The sequence below is a fragment of the Mytilus edulis genome, chromosome 2 (genome assembly GCF_963676685.1).
Source record: "Mytilus edulis chromosome 2, xbMytEdul2.2, whole genome shotgun sequence".
NCBI classification, from domain to species: Eukaryota; Metazoa; Mollusca; class Bivalvia; order Mytilida; family Mytilidae; genus Mytilus; species Mytilus edulis.
This window is the reverse complement of record NC_092345.1, coordinates 107,313,387-107,333,765: the sequence shown is the minus strand read 5'-3', so window position 1 is coordinate 107,333,765 and position 20,379 is coordinate 107,313,387. Positions and strand designations below refer to the sequence as shown.

The following is a 20,379-nucleotide window of genomic DNA, read 5'->3' as shown; positions in this document are numbered from 1 at the left end:
TTAGCTTTAAAGATGGTGAGACCAGTAAAAAGAAGACATTCCTCTGTAGTGAAAGCCAAAGCCTTAGTTCATGCTATTCGTTACATTCGACAACAAAAACAGATTCCTAACCTTGATCGAATCCAAAAGTACATGACCCGTGTGTATGACACAAAACCAGCGGAGACAGAAAAACAGCTACAATATACATGCAAAGATGGACTTGTAATCTCCTATACAACATTGGGTAAAAAAGGAAACAAGACTGGAATAGAGCAGGAGGGATATAGGATTCCAGATGAGGGGGAACTAGTGGTATTTATTATTATATAAGTTATCATGGTCAATGGGGCTGCAGATTTGGATGAACTAACAGTATTATTTACAGATTCATGTCTTTTTAGAAGTCAATCATAAGTCTCCCTTTGGCTGATCTCTTCTAAAAATATTCATGTGTCGCTCGAAGAAATATAACCCCCAAGAAAAAACATCATGTTTAATGGAAATAAACTGTTAGGATTTTTTTCTCTTCATGATAAGATAGATGAGAAATTCAGTATAATATGATTGGTATTTTATTCAAACAATCAGAGGGCAATGTTAGAATAAGGATGCTGCAAACATACTGTACCATGTGGAATATCTTCTAAGGTTTATCTCTACCTTTCATAGGTAAAACCCAAAAAGTGCAGTCAAGTGATCATTCTTCATTAATAATTATGTATTTATAATTAATATCAAGTCAATGTCATGCCATGATAATGTATTAATATCCAGTCAATGTCATGCAATGATAATGTATTAATATCCAGTCAATGTCATGCCATGATAATGTATTAATATTAGTGTTGTCAACGATATTAATACATTGTCATGGAATGACACTGACTGGATATTAATACATTGTCATTGCATGACATTGACAGGATATATTAATTATATATTAATATCCAGTCAATGTCATGCAATGACAATGTTTTAATATCCAGTCAATGTCATGCAATGACAATGTATTAATATCCAGTCAATGTCATGCAATGACAATGTATTATATCCAGTCAATGTCATGCAATGACAATGTATTATATCCAGTCAATGTCATGCAATGACAATGTATTAATATCCAGTCAGTGTCATGCCATATGGCTACCATAATGTAATATTATCTTTACATTACAGAAAGGGGACCATGATTGGTACTGTTTTGGCTGCCATAATGTAGGAGAAGTGCTACCTTGTTCAGATTGCTGGAGAGTATTCCATCCAAGCTGTACCAAAGAAGAATGGACTGGACCAACATTTACTTGTACTATATGCAGGGTAGGTATTTCTGGTCCATAGATTATCAAAGACCCCTTATAGACATGAATTATCATAGTATACCATAGTCAATCTGTCAACATATACTGTTTGATGGATCTGGCAAACATCAAGAAAAAACCTGTACTTTTCAGCTGAGATCAAATTAATTAGATATAGAATGGTATATTATTTATTATTACACCCTTACTCCAAAAGAGGGGGAGTATGCCATTTTATGTCTGTCGGTCTGTACGTCCCATGAAATTAATTCATCATATTTTTTTGGGGAACTTCAAATAAGAGAAACCTGCATTTTTATACGACCGCAAAAATTAAAAAAAAATTTGTAGTATATTATTATCACGTCGGCTGTGTCAGCGTCGTCCGAAGACAGATGTTTCTGGATAATTACTTTTGAATAAGTGAAAAGAAATCAATAAAATTTTAAAACAATGTTTATAACCTTAAAAGGAAACTTTGGATTGATTTTGGGGGTTATGGTCCCAAAGGTTTAGAAATTAAGGGCCCAAAAGGGCCAAAAACAGCATTTATCTAGTTTCAGGACAAAAAATTGTGTATTAGTATTTCAGTTGTTCTGAAATTGTACCATCAATGTTTAATACCATAAGTAGAAGGTTGGGATGTATTTTAAGGGGTTATTAAGCAAACAGTCTATAAGTTAAGGGCCAAAAAGGGGCCAAAAACAAGCATTTTTCTAGTTTCAAGACAATAACTTGTGTGTAACTGTATTGATCTCTCTGACATCGTACCACAAGTTTCCATAAAACACAGGGAAAAGCTGGGATTCAGTTTGGGGTTAATTTTCCCGAATATGCAGGAAAAAGGGGCAAAAAAAGGGCAAAAATGAAGCATTTTTCTAGGTTACAGACAATAGCTTGTGTTTAAGTGTATGCATCTCTATAAATTTTAACAAGAAGGTCAATAACACTAAAGGAAGATTGGGATTGATTTTGGGGGTTATGGTCCCAATAGTTTAGAAATTAGGGGCCAAAAAGGGGGCCCAAAATAATCTTTTTTGTAGTTTTCCAACAATAACTTATGTTTTAGTGTATGAATCTCTTTCCATACCATGATACCATACCACAATTAGGGGCAACAAAGGGGAAAAACTACGTATTTCTGGTCAATGGACAATTAATACAATTTAAAAGCAGTATAAGGGAGGTAATTCTAAAACATTTTACATACAATGTTGGATATGTTTGGATTTACCTCCCTTACACTACTTGTATATTATGTATAAAGAAATGTCAGGTTTTGGACTAATTGCAAAAAAAAAGGGGGGGGTGGTAGTTGTTTTCAATTTTATTTTCTTAAAATTTCTCAAATTCCAAATTTTTGAAAAGTTAAAATCAGAAATCTTTAATTGCACAATATTGTGCAATAGATTTGTAAGATCTTGACATTTGTTTTGTGTCAGAAACTCATATTATGTCAAAAATTTGATCACAATCCAAATTCAGAGCTGTATCAAGCTTGAATGTTGTGACCATACTTGCCCCAACTGTTCAGGGTTCGACTCCTGCGGTCGTATAAAGCTTCCCCCTGCAGAGCACCTGGTTTTTATCAGACATAATGGGAACATGCTTTACTGTGTTAAATGATTTGTAATTCCTCGTTCATCAACCAGTTTACTTTTGAAGCAGGGTATAATTAGTGAGCCGTAGCTATATAGTTTACAGTGTTACTTGTTTGTCATTCCACACATATAAATCCACCAAACTATTGCAGCATGAAATCTACAACATTAGTTATAAGGTTTGATGAATATTTACAAATGATAAATTAGCCCTTACTCTATAATCTACAATCAATCTGTAGTCAGCTTAAAAAAACATCAAATAAATGGGTGTACAGTTCTTATAACGGGATTAAAATAAGAGTTGCTATGTTGTCAAAAGTTTGTTAATCAGTGCACTCAAAGTGTTTATACTGGCCACTGAATTTGGTTTCTGACAATTGCTGCAATAAAAGTTAGGACCCATTAATAATAAGTACAATGTGGTAGATGCAACACAAATGTATATACCTTATTGATGTATAAACTTTCATGTAGCTTTCTATATATTTCTACCGACAGGAAAAACAGGTAACATTTCTCGTCTAACCTTGTTATAGCTTTTACTTCATGCTGTATTTAGTTCTATTTAAAGTTTGTTTTGACATTTTTTTTTTGTGTTTGGGATTATTTAAAATTCACTGCTTTGATTTTGCAGATTAAAATGTCCAGAAATATGAAGCACACAATTCTTTGCTTGCTAAATATGTTCTTTTTTTAGTATATTCTTTATTTCCTGTGTATCCATCTCATTCTGAGGGAGAAAATGGGAGAAAAAGATTTGATTTATATGTAGTCCAATAAACTTCCATTCACAAGCTCTTTATGATAATTGTTCATGCCAGAAGTCACACAGCAGATAATTTACCATGTTTTGTATTGAAGCATCGCTCTTCTAAGTCAATAATTACAATTTGAAAATTGAACTGAGATTTTACATATATTTTTCAATTTTAGAATTGACTTTAACATTAAAAGACCTTTATCCAAAATAAAACGAATTTATCCAATACTTAACATAAGACATTCAATGTATTTTATTCTATGGTAACATGAACCTCTTTTAATCTTCATTATCATATGTTCATTTTTAGAGTATGGAATTTATTTCCTAGTATATCTGCTATGGACTTATTTCATTAAGCTTTAGTTTTATATGTAGAATTGTGACATGTATATTCTATAGCTATGTATAGATAACACTGCGTTCATAGTTCTTCCCCTATACCAACAGTTAGACATATTGCATGAGTCATGTGACTTCCTCACTCTATTTACAATTATTGCTGTATTATTATAGCTTCCTTATAATATTAAATTATGAAATTATTTTATCTGATGATTGCTTTTGATGATGTGTTGTTAGCTCACCTGGCCCAAAGGGCCAAGTGAGCTTTTCTCATCACTTTGCGTCCGTTATCGTCATCGTCCGTCGTCGTTAGCTTTTACAAAAATCTTTTCCTTGAACCCAAACTTGGCAACAATCAACATTGGGGTATATAGTTTTAAAAATGTGTGGCGTGACTCGGCCAACCAACCAAGATGGCCGCCATGGCTAAAAATAGAACATAGGGGTAAAATGTAGAATTTGGCTTATAACTCTGAAACCAAAGCATTTAGAGCAAATCTGACAAGGGGGTAAAATTGTTTATCAGGTAAAGATATATCTGCCCTGAAATTTTCAGACGAATTGGACAACCAGTTGTTGGGTTGCTGCCCCTGAATTGGCAATTTTAAGGAAATTATACCTTTTTTTGGCTATTATCTTGAATATTACAATAGGTAGAGATAAACTGTAAACATCAATAATATTCAGCAAAGTAAGATCTACAAATAAGTTGCTATGACTAAAATGGTCAGTTGACCCCTTAAGGAGTTATCGCCCTTTATAGTCATTTTTTACCAATTTTTCCTAATTTTTTCTAATCTTTTACCAAAATCTTCCTCTCTAAAACTACTGTTCCAAATTTAACCATACTTGGCCTTAATCATCATTGAGGTATCTAGTTTAAAAAATGTGTGCAATGACCCAGCCAACCAACCAAGACGGATGAATCCGACAACTGTTTGTTGGGTTGCTACCCCTGAATTGGAAATTTTGAAGGAAATTTTGCTGTTTTTGGTTATTATCTTGAATATTATTATAGATAGAGATAAACTGTAAACAGCAATAATGTTCAGCAAAGTAAGATCCACAAATAAGTCACCATGACGAAAAAGGTCAGTTGACCCCTTAAGGAGTTATTGCCCTTTATAGTCAATTTTTAATAATTTTGTAAATTTTGTAAATTTTAACAAAATATTTTCCTCTTTTACTAATGGGCCAAGTTCATTATAAATTGAGATAATTGTAAGAAGCAAGAATATTCAGTTAAGTAAGATCTACAAACACATCACCATCACCAAAACACAATTTTGTCATGAATCCATCTGTGTCTTTGTTTAATATGCACATTGACCAAGGTGAGCGACACAGGCTCTTAAGAGCCTCTAGTTTCATCATGTTTAAATAATTCATCAAAATGTCATTAAATGATTATATATAATTATATTCTCTACCAAGCATATTTTTAAGCTTCAGGTTTTACAAATATTTCATTTGACAGTAGTTAATTTGTAAATATAATGTAAAATAACTATGAAGTTACCACGTGCACTTATAAATGTAATCTCTTATGGTAGTGAAAACAATGAAGGTAACCTGTTGAAAAATTGAATATCCAATTACAACTTGTGTTTTAAAGTGTATCTTAATCTTTTAAAAGGGCAGTTAATTGTTCTGAATTTGATAAGACAGTTTGCTTTTTGGAAAAATCTGTTGTCGAATGAACATTTAGGGACCCGAGCTACTTGATTGACAATTAAATCTTTACTTCTATGTGTTCATGCATTGATTCTGCAGCCCCTGCTGCTGCCAATGGAATTCATAGATACAGTCTTAAGTGTCATGGTGACAAACTAGGGAAATTTGTTCACTTTTTTAATACTGTCTTAACCAAGAGTACACACATACTTTTGTCAGTTTAAAGTTATATCTCCATGGAGTCCTTATTTTCTAATTTTACTAATTTGTAGAAATCTTTTTATCTTAACTTTTCCTTAAAGGCATCCAAATAGATTCTTCTAAAGGATATCTTATAAATGTTAGTGTTATAAGACCTTTCAAAGTACTAAGTACAGCTATTGCAGCTCATTCCAAACTGAAAACTACTCAACAGTAAATAAGCTGTCAAATATTTTATTACTTAATCTTTACTTATTGTTACTTATAGTATTATAATAACCTTTGACCTTTATTAAATCACAAGGAACTAGAGGCAAGTTACAGTGGTGAAAGTTTACAAACTCTCTACTTATTTGATGAGGTACATATTTAGGTGGTCATGTGACATGGTGATGCATGCTGGGATTACACATAGGAGTGGGATGGGAGAACACTGTTGTCAAGGGATAGATATTTTTAGACTGGATTTCCCTGGTCAAATTTATTTCTTGTGATAATGACTAGAAGAGTTCTTGTTAAATCCTGTAATTATTCTAGCCAACAACACACAAGGAATAGCTCTAAATCTGACAGTTGTCATGTTGCAATCTCAAACCATAAATAATATTTAAGTTTTAAATCACTCCATGAGTTGGGACATGGGTTGAAATTTTTTTTAAAGTTATACAAATATCTGTAAGAAATTCTTAAACTAAAAGCAAACCAAATGAAGTAAATTGGTGGAAGCTACTAAAGTATGGTCAAACTAGTTGTGTTTGTCCTCCCTATCACTATGAACTGACTTCTTAATTAAAGCTTGATTGATTGATGGGTCAGTATTAACCATTTCAAACAGCATGTAAAATTCACACAAGTTTGTACATGTTTATACATTGTATATGGTGACGTCACTTCAACTGATGAGTACAGTTGGCTAGTTAGGGCCTTGGTGGCCGAGTAGTTTAAGTAATTACTACTGTAATCACTAGCCAGTGAAGACTGAGGTTGTGAGTTCCAACCTGCTCATGCGGGTACACTTGACTCCAATCTTAATTGACTAGGATTGTCACTTTTTCAATTGTTATTAAATGCTAGGAAAAAAATTTTCATACCCGTCTGATAATGTACTTATATCAAGTTTATAGCATGTGTATATATATAAAGCTATGGATATATAAATTTGCTTATATAACAACCAGCTCTTTTGCTTAAAAAATTATAACCAGTAAATGACAGTGGCTTTTTACAGTTTTTTATTTGCTTTATTTATTTAATGTAATAGTTTGCATGTGACTATATTATATTAATGGACATTTTTATAACATATATTATCCAGCTATTTATTTTCTGTTTTAAAAAAGAAGGCTGTACGGTGACCTATAGTTGTTAATTTTTGTGTCATTTTGGTCTTTTGTTTAGAGTTGTCTTATTGGCAATCATACCACATTTTCTTTTTATATGTCAATGTACAAACAAATAGTCTAGTTAAAATTATTCACGTTACTTGTTACAAATTTTTTTTTTTTTATTTCTTTGTAGTTATAGGAATTATGCATTAATTTAATCACAATATATATAAATGGACACATATATACAGGCAGGATTCAGGATTTTTTTTCTCTTAAGGATGTATTCTTAATAATCACTGTCTGTCCCTGGTACTTTTCGTGTTACCTTTTTGCTCAGCAGCTGCAAGAGGTAGCTTCATAATACATCAAGCTTCATCAATTTCTGCCCTTAAGGACTTTCCGTTTTGAATTTTCCTTGGAGTTCAGTAGATTTTACTTTCTACCATGTGAATGATTTGACATGTTTTCAAATCCTCAAATATTCTATGGCATCAAGCATTATCTGATTTTGCAATACCATGTGACTTGTTTCCTTAAATGTTTGACTTTCTAGTTGCCATCATACCTTTGATAGATTAGGTACGTAATGATTTATTGTATTTTCAGGTTTTGATTACAAGCAAAACTCACTGTTCAGGAATCTGTTTAATTGTTCAATTATTGGACTAAATTTGACCTATCGTGAACATAATTTGTACATTATTGTCTTTTATTTATTTAGGAAATGGCATTACATACGCACATATTCATGTGTTGTTTGTAACTTTGTTTATTTTTAAAACTATGAATAGACACTATACCATACAGGCTTTGAAGTATGATTAGTAGCCATTACAATGCATGCTTTAAGTGAACAAACAGTACAGGCTTCTGGGAACCCGTAGATTAAATCTTATTTGTTTTACATATTTTAGGCTGGAAGAGTAAGAAAGTTAAAAAGAAAGATGTTAAACACACTGCTGAGTTATACTGTTATGAGAATGAAAGAAAAGGTAAGAATGTGTACTATGAGATATAAGAGAAGATAAACTTTGTCCCCTTTAATTTCAAAAGAATTCTTAACTCTAGCTTTTTTTTTAACTTTAAATAGGCGATACATATTCTTGTGTCAAAAGTTTTTTTGAGTTCTATTTATTCCAATTCTTCTTTGATTCTAATTTCATGTTGATTAATCGATTTCTTAATAAAGGAGCTGGTAATTAATTATCTTCAAAATATATTTTCTAAAATCTAAAATTAAATTGTATATTTCCTTTTTGATGAACACCTTATGTGTATTTGATTTAGCATTGTAAGTATTTTCTTTGTGTTCTATTTCAGACAAGAGAACTACACAAGATAGGCCACAGAGAAGAAGAAGTGAATTACTCTGAATTCTTTGTCTTTAAACATAGTGACTTAAATACAATAGAAAATAAAGTCAACAATCACAAATATAGAAGTCTGGAAGAGTTCCTAGCAGACACACAACTTATATATCACAATACACACTTAATATATGGAGGTAATACACACAACTTATGTACCACAATCAACACTAAATATATATGGAGGTAATACACACAACTTGTATATCACAATACACACTTAATATAAGGAGGTACTATACACAACTTGTGTACCATAATACATATTTAATATATGGAGGTAATATACACAACTTATATACCACAATACACAGTTAATATATGGAGGTAATATACATAACTTATATACCACAATACACACTTAATATATGGAGGTAAAACACACAACTTGTATATCACAATACACATTTAATGTATGGAGGTAATACACACAACTTATATAACCACAATACCATACCTGTCAACTGACCCGGATTCTGCGGGTGTGACCCGAGATTTTCACAATTCTGAGGGATCACCCGGATCACCCGCCGGGTCATTGAAATAACCCGGAAATTCCGAAAATGACCCGATTTCACCCGTATTTCTTAGCCTTGAGATTGATTTTCATGACATAAGTAATATTCCTTTGAAATACCGGCGAATTCGTAATTCTTCCATGAACATGCAGTTCATCTAGCCATGTAAACTGTCAAATTAAGTGACCCATTAAGTGCATGGCTTCACTTGACAGCTTTGGTGTCAAACACACTGTTGATTAACACCAATTACATTAGCTTTAGGTCGTAGATAAATTGCCGTGTTGTTTCACAAAGATATTTCAACTAAGAGTTACTTCCCCTTATTTGTCACCATTCAAAATTATTCTTTATATTTACGTTGTATGGGTGAAAAAGATTAAATCATAATAATATAAAATTCAAATACATATTGAAAAATAACTTTTCATTATTTTTATACCTTTATACAATTTTTAAAAAAAAAGTTGAAAATTATTTTTTACATTTATACTTCCTTTAACTGTATTACTATATTTTATCATAGTCTAATTTCCTTGTCATTTGAGAGATAAATGTTCATACATTGAAATACCTCTACATGGTATGTGTAAATTCTAGTAGTCTCATTTAAAATTACATTTGAAAAATAAATTTTAGATGAAGACAAAGAGTAAAGGACATAAGACTGTGATACACAAGTTAATAAAAATCTTTAAAAGTGAAATGAAATAATAATAAATAAGATTCAAAATGACTTAACCAAGTGAACATGCATTGATGTTTTGGTATCTTTGATATACATTATAAGAAAATGTACCATAAATACTGAAATTCAGCTCGAAAAAGTTTGTACGCGTTATGACCTGAGATTTGATTCTTCAATGCAGGTCATGACCTGCATTTTCATCGTCACAGGTTGACAGGTATGCAATACACATTTAATGTATGGAGGTAATACACACAACTTATATACCACAATACACATTTAATATATGGAGGTAATATACACAACTTATTTATCACAATACACATTTAATATATGGAGGTAATATACACAACTTATATATCACAATACACATTTAATGTATGGTGGTAATGCACACAACTTATATACCACAATACACATTTAATGTATGGCGGTAACACACAACTTATATACCACAATACACATTTAATATATGGAGGTAATATTCATAACTTATATATCACAATACACATTTAATATATGGAGGTAATATACACAACTTATATACCACAATACACATTTAATATATGGAGGTAATATACATAACTTATATACCACAATACACACTTAATATATGGAGGTAATATACACAACTTATATACCACAATACACAATTAATATATGATGTAATACACACAACTTATATATCACAATACACATCTTATATATGGAGGTAATATACACAACTTATATACCACAATACACAGTTACTATATGGAGGTAATATACACAACTTATATACCACAATACACAGTTAATATATGGAGGTAATATACATAACTTATATACCACAATACACACTTAATATATGGAGGTAAAACACACAACTTTTATATCACAATACACATTTAATGTATGGAGGTAATACACACAACTTATATACCACAATACACATTTAATGTATGGAGGTAATACACACAACTTATATACCACAATACACATTTAATATATGGAGGTAATATACACAACTTATTTATCACAATACACATTTAATATATGGAGGTAATATACACAACTTATATATCACAATACACATTTAATGTATGGTGGTAATACACACAACTTATATACCACAATACACATTTAATGTATGGCGGTAACACACAACTTATATACCACAATACACATTTAATATATGGAGGTAATATTCATAACTTATATATCACAATACACATTTAATATATGGAGGTTATATACACAACTTATATACCACAATACACATTTAATATATGGAGGTAATATACATAACTTATATACCACAATACACACTTAATATATGGAGGTAATATACACAACTTATATAACACAATACACAATTAATATATGATGTAATACACACAACTTATATATCACAATACACATCTTATATATGGAGGTAATATACACAACTTATATACCACAATACACAGTTAATATATGGAGGTAATATACACAACTTATATACCACAATACACAGTTAATATATGGAGGTAATATACATAACTTATATACCACAATACACACTTAATATATGGAGGTAAAACACACAACTTGTATATCACAATACACATTTAATGTATGGAGGTAATACACACAACTTATATACCACAATACACATTTAATGTATGGAGGTAATACACACAACTTATATACCACAATACACATTTAATATATGGAGGTAATATACACAACTTATTTAACACAATACACATTTAATATATGGAGGTAATATACACAACTTATATATCACAATACACATTTAATGTATGGTGGTAATACACACAACTTATATACCACAATACACATTTAATGTATGGCGGTAACACACAACTTATATACCACAATACACATTTAATATATGGAGGTAATATTCATAACTTATATATCACAATACACATTTAATATATGGAGGTAATATACACAACTTATATACCACAATACACATTTAATATATGGAGGTAATATACATAACTTATATACCACAATACACAATTAATATATGATGTAATACACACAACTTATATATCACAATACACATCTTATATATGGAGGTAATATACACAACTTATATACCACAATACACAGTTAATATATGGAGGTAATATACATAACTTATATACCACAATACACACTTAATATATGGAGGTAAAACACACAACTTGTATATCACAATACACAATTAATATATGGATGTAATACACACAACTTATATATCACAATACACACTTAATATATGGAGGTAATATACATGTGTAAAAAGTAAAATAACAAAAATACCAAACTACGAGGAAAAATTAAATGGGAAATTCTGGAACCAAATGGCAAAATCAAAATCTCAAACACATAAAACAAATGGATAACATGTTTCACATTCCTAATTTGGTACAGGTAATAAATATATGTAAAAAAATGCAACTTTTGTACCGCAATGCATGCTATATGGATGGCAAATTAGACCTCATTACCAGTTTCAGGTTACATGGTTCAAAATTAGAAACAAAAAAAGTAAATTTATTTCTTTGATACAGTTGTGTTTTACATGTAGAAATACTGATTTCTCCACAATAACAATGATTTTAGACTAATTTCAGACAAATTCTTTTACAGATGAATACAAAGGTGGCATTGCTGAATTGGCAAGAATAATGGCAAAAGATTGTGAACATGAGGTAAAATCAAGTAGAAAATTACATAATTAGATATTTCTGTCTGAACAATAGGAAAGGAGTGTAAACATATATAAAAGAAGATGTGGTATGATTGCCAATGAGACAACACTCCACAAGAGACCATATGACACAGAAATCAACAGCTTTAGGTCACTGTATGGCCTTCAACAATGAGAAAAGCCCATACCGCATAGTCAGCTATAAAAGGCCCCGAAATGGCAAATGTCAAACAATTCAAAGGTGAAAACTAACAGCCTAATTTATGTACAAAAACTGAATGAAAAACAAATATGTAACACATCAACAAACAACAACCCCAAATTACAGGCTCCTGACTTGGTATCAGCACATACATACAGAATGTGAAGGCTTTCCTACACTTTCTTTAACCTTGGACATTGGTGTAACAGAACAACATGAGAAGGAACTATCAAAATCAGTTGAAAAATGCCTAACTCATCAGATGGATACAAATGGAAATACATTTAACAAAAACACAGAGTGGACATGTATATTTGTATGGTATATATCAAAGTTTAGTACGACGTTCATTTTCGCTTAACATGTACACATTTTTGTTTACGGTCCAGCTGAAACACGCCCTCTGGGTGCAGAATTTTATCGCTATATTGATGACCCATTGTTGGCCTTTGGCTAATTTCTGCTCTTTAGTAAAGTTGTTGTCTCTATGACACGTTTCTCATTTCCATTCTCTTTTTTATGAGTGAACAAATACAAAATTGAGAATTATATTGTAAAAGAGTGAAAACCAAATTACATAATGAAACTGTAATCAAAATTACAATATAATGAATTCATACAGATTGCAATAATGTTAATACACACTGCTAATAAATATGTTTAAATATACATAAGGAAAGTGGAAAAAGTAGTGGAAAAAACTTTTGTGTTAACAAAAAATCTAAAATTTTGAGATATTTCTTTTTGGCACAGATTTTAATGAAAATACTTAAAGAATTATAATATGATATTCCAGATTGATTCCTATATTTAATTTCAGGTAAAAACTTTGGTAGTGTTAAAAAATAAAATATTTTGAGAAACATCTTTTTTTCTGTTTAACAAAAACACATTAAAAAAAAACCAAAAAAATTACTTTAATTGCTGTAGCTGTTATTATATATGTTTATAAAATTTTAGGTAGAAGAAATAAAGCAATGTCGAAGCTGTTATTACTTGTCCAATGTTTTAACCATGTGATGTTTATTATATTTTAGGTGGAAGAAATCAAACAGTGTCGAAGCTGTTATTACTTATCTAATGCCAAGCCAGATAATTGGTTTTGTCAGCCTTGTGTAAGTTCTTAACTATCAAAGAAGTAATTTTCAACTGATTGCATACTTTTAAAAACACCAGAAATCAAAAATATTTCTAATACTTAAAGTAGCTTTTATAAATCCAAACTATATATATCCAACCACACTTGAGCTACTATGTCATATATATATGAAAATATGATAACTATCTAAAGTAGCAAACAACAGATTTTTGTTTCTTCATTTGTTGTGTTATGATGTTTCAAAGTTACAGGACTTAAACCTTCTTCAATCATACACAAATCTTAAATATATCATGTGTGTTTAAAAAATAAAAGAAGTTTATTAATGTATTCTTCCTCCATGTTCTTTATGTGATGATATTAAACGTACCTGCCGTTCTTGGTGTCATTTCAGTCACAGCTAACAAGCATTAGGATAGTTGTGGAGGGTTTCACTATAATAAACAGTACTTTATAGATTTTAGATAATGTACTCTAGATAAAAATATTTGTCATCAAGGGAAACCTGTTACCTGCCATCTTGTGATCGCTAGTTTATATCTTCATGTTCTATGTATCTTATAACATGTATCACTGTAAGAAATATAACAACATCTTTGAAAAGTTGTAAACAGAAACATGGCATATGTGAGTTGTGAAAAATCAAGTACAGGTACTCATGAATATTTTATGTTGTCTGTTTGGTTATAAAAGAGTCCATGATTTCAACCATGGGGATATTAGCATAAATCAATTGCAAATACCCAACCTGGGCAGGGGCGGATCCAGGAATTTATTAGGGGGTGGTCACCTTTTGAAATCTTAAATCAAAATTCATTTTTTTTTATTGGTATCATGAAAATAGTTACAACTATAGAAGACAAAAGTTACACATTATTTATAAAATTGATTCCGATTTCATTTTTCTTGGATGCCTGCGTGCAAACATGTCAACTATAACATCAAGTTCTAACTCTAAATTGTAATGCACGTGCATCAGTGCAAGTCCATTTAGTCGGTCCTGGCCCATTGTTGCACGTAAAAATGTTTTCAGTAACCCGAGCTCACTATTCGAACGCTCACAAGTCGGGGGTTGTTTCTTTAATCTGATCACTTTTATTCGTATCAATGCTAGGTCCATTACAAGTCGTTGGTACTACAGAGGGGGCTGATTTGTGGCATTTCCTGAAGGAAAGAGGGTATACATGGTATAAGTTACTAAAATATTGGAATGAACGAAACTTTTAGACAAACAGATGATGGAACGGGGGTATTCATTCCATATAAAATATTTATGTGACTTTAAAACTTTAAAATTATTTTTGAATTTTGACATCACAGTAAAAAAATATTATAGGTCGAGAAAAGTTATTATATAAACTTTAAAAATTTAGATAAACGTATAAATGTAAAAAAAAGTATAAATTACCTGCTAAAAACATCTAAGATTGAGGACTGTCTCTTCATTTTTACACCTTAACATCAAAGAAATCGACCAAGTAATTAGCGATTGTTGATTACATGTTCATTGTATAAACCATGGAAGTATTATATATACTTCCATGTATAAACATACCTGTCAAGGTATATGTATTTAGCCTTAAGGTAAGTAATGACAACTTTATGACTGGTGATTACGATAGACAAATTGATTTGATCGACGAATTTATTTTTCAAAATGTTCAAGGTGCACCATTTTTTGGTACATGGTGCACCATTTTTGCAAACCCAGGGGGTGGTCACCGGCACCGGGTGACCACCCCCTGGATCCGCCTCTGCTGGGTTCCAGTGCAATTATACCTTTAACATTGTAGCCTATATACAGTACTATGCATAAAAAACAAGTGCAACAAGTAAGCAAAATCTGACCGGCTTCATCTCTTTACACATAGAAAACATTAAAAAAGATTTATCTGTTCAGGTTTTAACATATCAAAACTAATTAATATTTTTTTATTTTTTTATAACTTACTGACAGGAAAATCATGTATAATACATTGGATAAGCCTAACAAGGATTGTGCAAGGCTTGGGGTAGTATGCATATTCCTCTTGCAACTATATATCTAGACAATAAAAAATCCCTGGGCAAGTAAGATTTGTCAGAAAATTTCAATCTCTGCCTCATTCCATGGATTTGGTACAATTCCATCTTTATATATAAGAAGATGTGGTATGAGTGCCAATGAGACAATTCTTTATCCAAGTAACAATTTGTAAAAGTAGACCATTATAAGTCAAAGTGCAGTCTTCAACACAGAGCCTTGGTTCACACCTAATTGCAATCTATAAAGGGCTTTTGTATACATATGCATTAGATCTATCAGCATCCCAAAAAGTTAATAGGATCCTTCAATTACTGTTCCTTGACCATAAAAAAATCATGCATCTAATTTGTGAAGTGTCTTTTATAATTAAGTGGTTTTATAAAGTATTTTTATAAAGTATTTTTAAACTGTTCTCTCTAAAGGACCCACCACATGAACTTGTATATGCAAAACTGAAAGGTTACAGTTACTGGCCTGCCAAGATTATTAGAAGACTCGGTGATAGATGTGATGTCAGATTTTTCGGTGGATTTCATCAAAGGTTGGTCAAATAAATCATAAGGTTAACAGTTAGTTCCAAGTCTGCTAAGGTCAGAAATTAACTCAGTACAACAATTACATAAATTTAAAGAATTATTTCATTCATTAAACTACTTTAATTGACAAATATGTCCACTCCAGAGAACTTCTGTTTTGGGAATTTTTTCTCTCATTTCTCAACTCCGAGAACTACTTTTGATATGATTTTTCACTCTTAAACTTCAAAGCAATTCTTTGAATTTAGTTTTTTCATCTGTGACAGTTCTGTGATTACAGGAATTTCATAAAAGGTAGGTTTATAAGTGAGAAAACCTCATACCAAACAGTCTGCTATAAAAGGTTCAGATATATGTAAAATGTAAAACAAATCAAACAATAAAACTAACATCTTATTTATGTTATTGTTCTTTTATGAAATAAAGTAGGATATACTATTTCGTTAGATCCAGCTGAAGACGGCCTCTGGGTTCAGAATTTTCTTGCCAAGTTGAAGACCCATCTGTGGTCTTGGGCTGTTTTCTGCTCTTAGGTTAAGTTGTTGTCTCTTTGACATGTTCCACTTTCCTATTTTCAATTTTATAATTGACATGAATTATGGCTAGGGACTGGCCCATAAAGAATGTAGTGGGGTAAAATATATTTGTGAGAGTTTAGTCCTCCTCACAAGAACAAACTATAAAAATCAGTTGCAATTGGCTTAACTCAAAAGATCAAAGAACAAAAATAGTAGCCACAGAGCACTAAAATTAAAATACTTATAAATCATTCTAGTAAGGAAATCATCCAGCTTTAATGTACAAAAATTATAATAGAATGTCTATGGTTATTGAGCTTTATTTCAATAATGTTTTATTGTATAAATAAAAAGGAAGATGTGGTATGATTGCCAAGAGACCAAAAGGACACAGAAATTAGCTTCTATAGGTCACTGTACGGCCTTCAACAATGAGCAAAGCCCATACCACATAGTCAGCTATAAAAGGCCGCTAAATGACAATGTAAAACAATTCAAACAAGAAAACTAAGACTTCTTTATATAAAAAAAAATGAAAGAATAACAAATATGTAACACATAAACAAACGACAACCTCTGAATTACTGGCTCCTGACTGGTGAATACTTTGTAACAAGAATTTTATGTTTCTTTTTGTAGATCTCTACTACCTAAAGAATCAATAAAACCAGTAGATATCAATATTCAGAAACTAGTCACAAAAAGAACGGCAGGTACGTTTAATATCATCACATAAAGAACATGGAGGAAGAATACATTAATAAACTTCTTTTATTTTTTGGGATACGATTGCTTTCAAGCAATCTGTAGACTTATACCGGTGGCTCAGAGCATTGCCCTCACGTCAATCGTTTTATTCTAAACATTAAGGAACATCTCAGATTCTTATGATAGTTTTGCTTTAAAAGGTAAAAACAAACAAAGGGATTGAACTTAAACAACTTTCCTATAATGTTCTTTTCATAATCTTCATGTTTGATAATTCCCTTGACTTATATGCGTGTTTTAAACAACACGGAAAATCAGAATTAAGCAGTATTTATATTTAGTATTTTTATAAATTTAGAAACACGTCAGAGGGAATTCCCAGTTTTGATAAAATGCGAGAGTTCTCTGAATTCCGATAAATCTATTTCTGTCATTTAAGAACTGAAGTGGAGTTTTTCTTATATGTTACCGTTATGAAACTGATATTTGAGATTGTACTTCCATAAAGAAATAGAGAACCATCTAGGTCGTTTAATAAACATTTAATATATGTTCTTGCTCCAGGGTTTGTTTTGGAAATTATGCGCATGCGTATAGTTTTCTTGACTTCAAGGGGTTTTAGATTGAATGGTTGCTCTGGATTCTCCACTCAGTTAATTAATTTATAACTCATGGGATTTTTTCTATGTATGTCTGCTATTGAAGGTTATTGTTGTTGCATAATTTTAAATCATATGCATCATTTAAATTTAAAAAAAAGGAATCCTTATCGTAGAACACCCCTTCAGGCGAAATGGAGTCTTCCATATTATCGTTTCGAGTTGTCTCTCTTCTGGAAGGGAGACAACTCGAAACGATAATATGGAAGACTCCTTCCGTGAATTCTGAATCACAACACGTCGAGTATTAGCTCGTTCTGTCAATAAACGTCGTATTAAATTAAAAAACGATCGCATTTTAAACCGATAAATGTGTACGGAAAGGAGTCATGATCACTGACCCAAAGGAAATTAAATATTTAAAGAGTTAGGAATGGGGTTCCTCCTAGAATTAACGTAGGAAAATAGGTGATAAGATACGAAGTGAAATACCTTCTCTCAGTCTGAGTCTCAGTGACTGCTGTGGAAAGTAAACTTGGAATTGATAGTACAAAAATAGAACATAGGCCTGATTACATTGTTCATACACTTTTATCCGTGATTGGCTATTTTGTAACTATTTTAAATGTGCAGTTGAATTAGTTTTGAAAATAATATTATCCAGCTACATGTACATGTATACATGTGTCAATGAAACAACGGCAATCGTATCCCTCAGAGCAATCTGCTCTTTGATTAAACACACATGATATATTTAAGATTTGTGTATGATTGAAGAAGGTTTTAGTCCTGTAACTTTGAAACATCATAACACAACAAATGAAGAAACAAAAATCTGTTGTTTGCTACTTTAGATAGTTATCATATTTTCATATATATATGACATAGTAGCTCAAGTGTGGTTGGATATATATAGTTTGGATTTATAAAAGCTACTTTAAGTATTAGAAAACTTTCTGATTTCTGATTAAACACTAATGAGGATAAAGTTTTTGACACATTGCATGCTAGCTTGAGTATGCTTGTATCAGCTCACTTCAAATTTTATACTATTGTTAGATAGATAAAAAAAGAAGTTTGCTATTTATATTAAAAATTTACAGATTTGCTTTCCAGATCTAGAGTTTTTGGACTTTAACAATCAAAAATACACTGCAAGATTTTTTGACGAACTATTTTATGGCTATAATACTTAAATATTACAATGATCAACATCAGGCTCTGATTAATAAGTTTGAGATAAATGTATTTGGTATAGAATATTAACGAAATGCCAACTCATTATTGTTGGTATGCTATATCTCAAGTCATTATTGTATTTCATAGGTTTTAATAAAGCTTGTGATGAGCTAAAAAGATACCAGGAAAATTTAGCCAATCTCCCTTCACAAAATGATGATGAAGATGATGACAAAGAAGAGTCAGAGGCAAGTAATGAGAAAGAGGAAGTAGAATCAGAGGCTAGCAAGGAGAAAGATGACCCCTATGACTTTGATTCTGAAATGGCAGCTAACAATGAAACTGTGTTGTCAGATAAAGATGAGTCTGATGGTGAGGCTGATAAAGATAAGAAAGAAGTGGAGAATAGTGCTTTAGAAGTAAGCTCCACCAGTAGTCCCCCAAAGAAAAGACCATGTCTCAAGGTAAATCTTTAGAAACTATCTTTATATAAATACATGTGATTTAAATAGAGTTTTAAATGTCCAATCGGATGCATAAAATTTATGGAATAGTACAAAAATTAAGACAAGAGGAAAACAAATAATTCTATTCACTACTGGCAATATTGAGGGGTTAATAGGACTCAGCTTATTCTTTTGTGAGTTATTTCTGCTTAAGATGTCATTCTGATAGTATATATAGACAAGAGTTGAATATTAATAATTATAGTATTCAGTTGGCAGTTTATTCTTTAAGAGTTTATTTCTGTCTTAAGTGAGTTTGCTTGTGCCTTAAGGAGTCCTCCCAATATGATATGAAAGTATTAATCAAGTATTCTAATGAAGACTGGATTCTTGCAATCCTTTTAACTGAATGGATTTGCATGGCTATTATAAAATTGTCTGTGTTTTAGGTTAATGCTGCAGAGGATATTGTGACCTCTAGTGAGGACAAAGTTCAAGCAGTTCCTAAAGTCCCTACTGTTACTATGGCAACACAAACCATTAAAAAGGTAGATACAATAGGAAACACTAAAAAAGTTGGAATTTTACACTTAAAAAAAGACTTGTTTTGACATA

At 31.2% G+C, this 20,379-nt stretch overlaps 1 protein-coding gene across 3 annotated transcripts in view; it reads left to right on the top strand.

The window, feature by feature from the left end:
- LOC139513882 (zinc finger MYND domain-containing protein 11-like) overlaps positions 1-20,379 on the top strand; it is a 29,869-nt gene that overhangs the window by 2,911 nt on the left and 6,579 nt on the right. For 2 of the 3 annotated variants that reach the window (XM_071302815.1, XM_071302816.1), the window contains exons 2-12: positions 5-294; positions 1,159-1,299; positions 6,169-6,225; positions 8,107-8,184; positions 8,513-8,696; positions 12,391-12,452; positions 13,691-13,768; positions 16,201-16,319; positions 17,472-17,545; positions 19,466-19,782; positions 20,214-20,312. In XM_071302815.1, coding sequence (XP_071158916.1) covers positions 13-294; positions 1,159-1,299; positions 6,169-6,225; positions 8,107-8,184; positions 8,513-8,696; positions 12,391-12,452; positions 13,691-13,768; positions 16,201-16,319; positions 17,472-17,545; positions 19,466-19,782; positions 20,214-20,312 — 1,491 coding nt within the window. In that variant the 5' untranslated portion in view covers positions 5-12. The remainder of the gene's footprint in view (positions 1-4; positions 295-1,158; positions 1,300-6,168; positions 6,226-8,106; positions 8,185-8,512; positions 8,697-12,390; positions 12,453-13,690; positions 13,769-16,200; positions 16,320-17,471; positions 17,546-19,465; positions 19,783-20,213; positions 20,313-20,379) is intronic. The other variant, XM_071302817.1, reaches the window with a different exon arrangement.